The sequence below is a fragment of the Vanacampus margaritifer genome, chromosome 7 (assembly GCF_051991255.1).
Source record: "Vanacampus margaritifer isolate UIUO_Vmar chromosome 7, RoL_Vmar_1.0, whole genome shotgun sequence".
NCBI lineage: Eukaryota > Metazoa > Chordata > Actinopteri > Syngnathiformes > Syngnathidae > Vanacampus > Vanacampus margaritifer.
Window position 1 is genome coordinate 3,063,383 of NC_135438.1, and position 7,255 is coordinate 3,070,637.

Sequence of the window (7,255 nt, forward strand, 5' to 3'; positions counted from 1 at the left end):
GACCCCTGCAAAGCCGGTCAGTCGCAATGCTTTGCGGCGTTTCATTACTACTCCGTTACTTTATCGTCATGATGATACTACGTGTGTGTGTGTGTGTGTGCGTGCGCACGCGCGCGTGCGAGATGGCAGCGTGCTCAATAATAGTTTCACAGTTGTCATTTCATGATAATATAGCAGGCCTGATATAGTGCTACTATAACAGTCAATTTAATTTAAACATTAAAACAGAGTTGAGATTGACCATCTACCGCAAGCATCCTTGGGTCTCTTGGAAAATGTAATTATCCTTATAATCTACCTTATTGTAAACATCATTTATTTATATTTTATGTATTTATTAAATATTGTACTTTTTTTTGGTATTTTTACCCGTCAACAGGATAAACTATACAGAACATGGATGCGAGTATCTAGTGATAATGATTATATTTTCAAAATTAAAATCCAGCACACATCATGCTACTGTGCTGATTTCTAATAAAAAAGTCATGAAAATAATCCATCTCAGTAATTGGGCTCCCTCTAGTGGTACGCCAAAGAATGACTGCGTTCAAACTGCTCATTTTGTATCTGTTACAGTGCATTCGTTCGCACAGTTCAGTTGTAGTCGACTTTTAAGAACAAAACAGTTGCATTTAATCCTTTAGCTAAAGCTAAATTTAGCTTCCATGTAGTGATGCTTTCCATGTTATTATGTTCTATTACTCCTTAAATTGTCAAGACTATAAACGCGTGCGTGTGTGTGAGACATGTCACAGTAAACAAACCACCAAGACAGATGATGAACATCTGGCGAGCGGACGTGGGCATGCGTTCACACACTTCAATGACACACTGCGGCGGAACGTCGCTGAACTTAGAAAACCTCGTTGCGCGTGTGCGCGCGCGCACGTATAATATTATGAGAGGACACGATTCAAGATGACCTCACAGCTACACACTCATAAACAAGGAAGTGTACTAACCTCAAAGCTCTTGAAAGCGATGAGCTGCACGCCATTTTATCACCCACCAAAACACTAGCAAAATAAGTATGGGTAAACTTAAAAAAAAAAAAAATCAAACAGTTTCAAGCTTTTTAAAAAATATATGTATTTGCAATAATGAAAACAAGGTTCCACTGTATTTCAATTAACTTGTAGTTGGCACTTCATCATCATCATCATGATGTTCTACGAAGTCCCTGGGGGAGGTGACGTGTATACAATTCCGATATTAGGGGCGGTGACGGGCGGAATAGCAGCTGGCTAACCTCATTGGGGCCACCAGCAAAGTGTGACTTTACAACTCCAACTGAAGCCAAAATGTGACTAAAGGCATCCTGAGGGATCGCGCAACTTGGGGGTGGGGCTAAGCGGCTGCTAGCTTGGAGACAATAACGGCTTAAGGGTTAGCACACATGCATTGTTTTTCATACGCCGCTGACTTAGTGGCAGTTTAACTCATTCATTGCCATTGACGCCTATAAACGTCAAAAAAATCATTTGAACTATTTCTATTACTTTAATATTTTTTTCCACTTTTGTTAACAAGAGTATGAAATCCTAGACATTTTTTTAATAATCTTTTTTTTTTTTTTTTTTTTTTAAGAAAAGATTATAAAAAATTAGGGGCTTCAGGTAATTAATCGCATGACTTCAATCGTTTACTCACGATTGATCACTAATTTTAAATCTGTTCTAAATGTACAATCATTTTTTTCCCTAGGTTTTCGTACTCTTGTTAACAAAAGTGGAAAAAAATGTGAAACTAATAGAAATAGTTCAAATTAATTTTTGATGTCTTTAGCCGTCAATGGCAGTGAATGAGTTCATCAATACATTGTGTGAAGGTGCCAGATGGGCCTCATGCTTCTCATGAGTGGAAAGTAATGGAGTATAAGTAGAGTTCCTCCTTAAGAAAATACTCAAGTAAAAGTAAAAAGTATGTTACATTCCAACTACTTGTAACGGAGTAAATGTACTGTAGTTAGCTTTGCCTATAACACACACACACACACACACACACACACACACACGCACGCACGTTTGCACATTCCTCACATACCAAATACATAAACCTGACAACCCCTCGCCTGTGCGCACCTTACTCTCATCTCTGTGTTGCGAGTGTGTGCGGATGCTGAATCCCGCGACTGGGTTGTGTGTGTTTGCATGTGTGTGTGTTGTACAAGGAGACAGTAAGTCTGCATAAGCTGGCAGGAACCGAGTGAGTCTCGTAGGTTAAAAAAACACAGCCGCGTTGGTTATTATATACTGCAGGAACGTACACAAAGGCCTCATTGATATCGATACAAGTATGCTTACGCGGACTGCGTACGCATTTATGTCCGTGTTTGTGTACTTTTCAACCTGGCTTTAAAGAAGGTTTGGGATTTCTGTCAACATCCGCGCATTCATGATCAAAAAGGTCCGCAATTTCATTTCACCGCACGGGAAACGTACCCTTGGAATTCCGCACATTCCAACACCTCCGTTGTGCCGAGTCATCATTTTTCAATGTCGCACCGCAATGGAAGTACGAATACGTAAAGTAGACATACTAATTAATTACATGCAATATTGACAACATACAGTATATATACTAATACTTACAAAGTCCCATTACAGGTACATAAATACATGCGATATATGTACACACAGTAAATGTGTCAGTACTGGCAATACACGTACTACTGCATAAAGCATAGCACCAATAAATATATTAAAGACCAATAAGTGTGCCAAAGTATGCAGTGGATGTCCCATTAGTGCCTTGAGATATCAATTTATTTTGTTTTGTGACTATGCAAGCACTTAAGATATCTGTATCTCAAATCACCTCTGCCCATTAAAATGAATAGAAATTCCATTAATACGTTCCAGTTTCACAACCCCCACCCCCCCCCCCCACCAATTTTTTTAAACAATGACAATAGCATTCCATAATGTTATACTTCACAAAAACAATGATGTCATTAAATAAAATGTAAATGATTTATCTTGACTTCATGCTTCGACTCAATTCATTGTGCGGCTACTACAGGTGTGCCTGCCTTGGCCACTGGGGGGCAGTATAATAGTCATACACAGAGCCGTGTATATATAGAGAGCGTTTGGCCAACTCGATTTCAGCAGGGTAACAAGATGGCGTCCGTATGTCATGTGACCAGCAGTTCGCCAATCACGCTGTGATCCGAGGTGGCCAAACTCGCTCTAAATACGGCTTTGGTCAGACAGGCGATATTAGCTCTTAAAAGTATAGATTTTAGCTGTTTAAAAATTGTTTAGTTTTTTTTACACATTAACGCATTACAACACAAGACACACATGATGACGTAAATGTAAAAAAAAAAAAAAAAGTTGAATGTTCTGCTTCTAAAATATCTTAATTGTTATAAATTGTGGTTTAACCAAAACAAACAAACAAACAGTTTTATTGATTATCTAACCTCTAAATTAGCCGTCCAATCATGGCTCAGCTTGCCAAGGTCATAGGTGAGCCGTTTTTGGTCGTCACCCTGAGCAACTTGTGATGTCATTTTCAGTCGACAGCAAGTCTGCAAAATGTCCGCCCATTGCGATGAATAAAAACAAGTCGTTTTTTTTCCCTTATAAATTCTTATTCCACAAACACATTATTGATCAGAAGACCGTTTTGAGACTAACGACAACATATTATTGTCAAGAACATTTTTTACTAAGAAGACATAATTGCTACTGACCCTCTGCCATCGTCTGAGCGCGTCGCTATTCCGCCTCCTGTTTTCACTGGGAAAACACCAGCGCACTATTTGCCTGTCTGCTTATCTTCTCCGAGGCCCGTACTGCGAGACAACACACACACACACACACACACACACACACACACACACACACACACACACGCACACACACACTCTTCCAGGTCTTTGTGATTTCCTTACGTGGCCACATACACACATGCAGCGCTCCCTCCATTCACCCGCGCTTATCTCTTCCTGGTTGTCTGCATCCTGCTGCTCAGCTGGAGATGACACACACACACACACACACACACACACGCACACACACACACACACACACACACACACACAAGTGAAGTCCAAGTGAAGCAGCAGTTTTTTTTTTTTTTTTACCAGGAGCCTGAAAGACAAAGCTTGCTTGTTGTCCTTGAACACATTGAATAGTTAATGCAATTAAATAAAAAGTGTATATATAAATAATACAGAGCTTGTAATGCAAGGGAATCAAAGACCATGTTTATAAATGTGATAAAAATGTGATTTATTTTTTATTTTGTCAGAGATGGAAATTTGCTTGTAGCATCCAAATGATTGAAATTGTCTTTGGTGTTTACGGAAACCTGCACTGGGTTAATTGAAGGCTTAAAGCAACACTAAGCAACTTTCAGTTTATGTTGATTATGGCAACGCTGTCATTTTCGAGCTCACGCCAGTCAAATTGAAGTGACGGATGCCATAAAGCAGTCGGCACATTTGTCGTTTTTTGTGTGGCAGTGTTCCTACCACCCTCCTCAAAGTTGTTTAGTGCCAGTAAAAATGATGTTTGGGAACGCGCGCACGTCCCCGAGTCGGTTATCTGATTCAAGTTTGGGGCGCTTTTTGTAAGGTTAGCGGCGGCGCTGCTCTCTGGCTCCTCGTCAGGAAGGAAACGGCGCTGGCGCTCATGTGGGTTTAAACAGGATTTTCCCGAGCAGAGCGCGGCTGCCACCGAGCTTCCGAAGTCCTCCTCAGGATTCCCGCCTCAGCACAAACACCTTCACTGTTTTCTTTTGCTCATTGTTTTCCGCAGCGAGGGCGGAGTGGGGGGGGGGTCGGTTGGAATTAGTGATGAGTCGGCGAATCTGGCTCACCGCTCACCTGCTACGCACGCGCCCGCTCGGTTGTGATCGATATTCGATGTGTGCACGTGGTTTGGTGGGTTTTGTTTGGAAGGCAAAGTCACCTTCAGTTGTGTTTTTGTTGATGGAAATACCACACGGAAGTCAACACATACTGAGCAATAAAGAGCAATACATACAAAGAAATACTACATTTTAAAATTGTATTATTATTTTTTGATTTTATGGAACTTTTTTAATCATCATTATTATTTAAAATGTTTGAATTATCATTTTTTTAATAGTGAATTTAGTAACTTTCCCCCAAAATTTTTGCATTATTTAGACCACAGAAAATTATTCGGGCACATTACATTTTTTTCATATAAAAAAAAAAAGGCTAGGAAGTCGGCAAAACAAATGAAAACAAATCAAGTTCAATTTCACAATTCCGTCGTGACTCTGCATTAAAGGGGAAGTGAACCCCCCACCCCAATATTTTTTTGGACAATAATATGTTATATGTGACCTTACTAGTCTAAACATGACATTCAGATTAATATTACGTTTGTGAAATATGAGTTATGAAGCAAAACCCAGCCGTTTTGATCCATCTCAGGGGGCGGCCATTTTGCCACTTGCAGTCGACTGAAGATGGCATCACAGTTGCTCAAGCAACGACCAATCACAACTCACCTGTTTTCTGACGCTGTGATTGGTTGTTGTTGGTTGAGATATGAGCAACATTGCTGCCATCTTCAGTCGACAGCATGTGGCAAAATGGCCGCCCACTGAGATGGATCAAAACGGCTGGATTTGGCTTCATAACTCATATTTCACAATTGTAATATTAATCCCAATGTCATGTTTAGACTAGTAAAGTCATATATAACATATTATTGTCAAGAAATGTTGACTTCCACTTTTAGCTGTAAATGACATTTTGCAGCAAAGTTCCATGCGGAGCTGCTCACTGTCAGCCCCAAACTGCTCACTGCGGATCAACAAGCAGCTTGCACAATGATTACTTTCAGGGCGAAAATCCTCAAACGGGGCAAAGAGATAATCTCTTTTTAATATGACGCTACGTTCACAGCCAAATGCGCTATAATAATATTGCAACGCGGCACATGGAGCGGCACATGCACACTTTTCGGCCAATCTGTGAGGTGACCTCATGCTTGAACTTGTATTCCCGACGGAAGTGTGCTAAAAAAAAAAAAAATAACAGAAAAAAAAAAATGAAGTGCGCTCAAAACAAAAAAACAGCAAAATCAACACAGAAAGAATGACATCACTATAATGACAAGAAAACGGAAAACCGCCGCTGCTGACTAATACATGGAAAGTGTGCGTGGTCGACCTAGTTTGTGATGGTGGTTTATTACTACAGCAAGTATACGGATCCCGAGCAACAAGCTAGGAGACTGACTAAGACATGGAAAGTGCCTCGGTTGACCTTGTTTGTGATAAGGTGATTAACTACTCCAGCAAGCAGACGCCGCCATCAACGTCGTTTGTAATTGCCTATTCCAGCAAGTAGACACCTCCTTAGTAACAAGGTCGGGAAGACGAACACATAGAAAGTGCCCTTGTCAACATACCATAGTTGGTGATGGTGGTTTACAAACACTAGACTGGTCCATTTCTATATACACACATATATATATATACATATATACACATATATATATATATACACATATATATATATATACATATATACACATATATATATATATACACATATACACATATATATATATACACATATATATATATACATATATACACATATATATATATATACATATATACATATATATATATATATATATAAAAAAAGAAAATAGAAAAAAAAAATATATATATATATATATTTTTTTTTTTTCTTCAGTTTTTTATTTTCACTTTTAGTAATTTATTTATTTAGTCATTTATTTATATATATATATTTTTTCAGTTTTTTATTTTCACTTTTAGTAATTTATTTATTTAGTCATTTATTTATTTTGAATTTTGGCAGTTTTGGTCCCTACTGCCAGGACGAATGTTATCCAAATGAGGGGGCGGTCCTAAGCGTGTCTTGGGTTGGACTCCGCCGTGACAATCTGCCTTTCATTGGTCGAGTGAGCGGCTCGGCGAAGATGGAAGTCTCCAGTCCAGTAATGGACGACTATCTTGTCCACGGTCACCACTACTTGCGACTTGAGTTGCTCGACAACAACGATACACTTCCTTGTTGGCCAACCCGCTCGCTCGACCATTGAAAGGCAGGTTGCAACGCTTAGACCCGCCCACTCATTTAAATAACATTTCGACCTGGCAGTATGGACCAAAACTGCCAAAATTAAACATAAATAAATGACAAAATTTTTTTTTAATAAATGACTAAAAGTGAAAATCAAAACGAATACAAAAAATATAATTAAAAAATTTAATACAAATGTATTAT

General features: G+C 39.1%; 1 protein-coding gene across 1 annotated transcript in view; it reads left to right on the top strand.

The window, feature by feature from the left end:
• Window positions 1-7,255, top strand: part of LOC144055594 (dorsal-ventral patterning tolloid-like protein 1) — a 49,434-nt gene that overhangs the window by 16,675 nt on the left and 25,504 nt on the right. Inside the window, exon 4 of the mRNA XM_077571709.1 lies at window positions 1-16. This exon is cut by the window's left edge and continues 419 nt beyond it. Coding sequence (XP_077427835.1) covers window positions 1-16 — 16 coding nt within the window. The remainder of the gene's footprint in view (window positions 17-7,255) is intronic.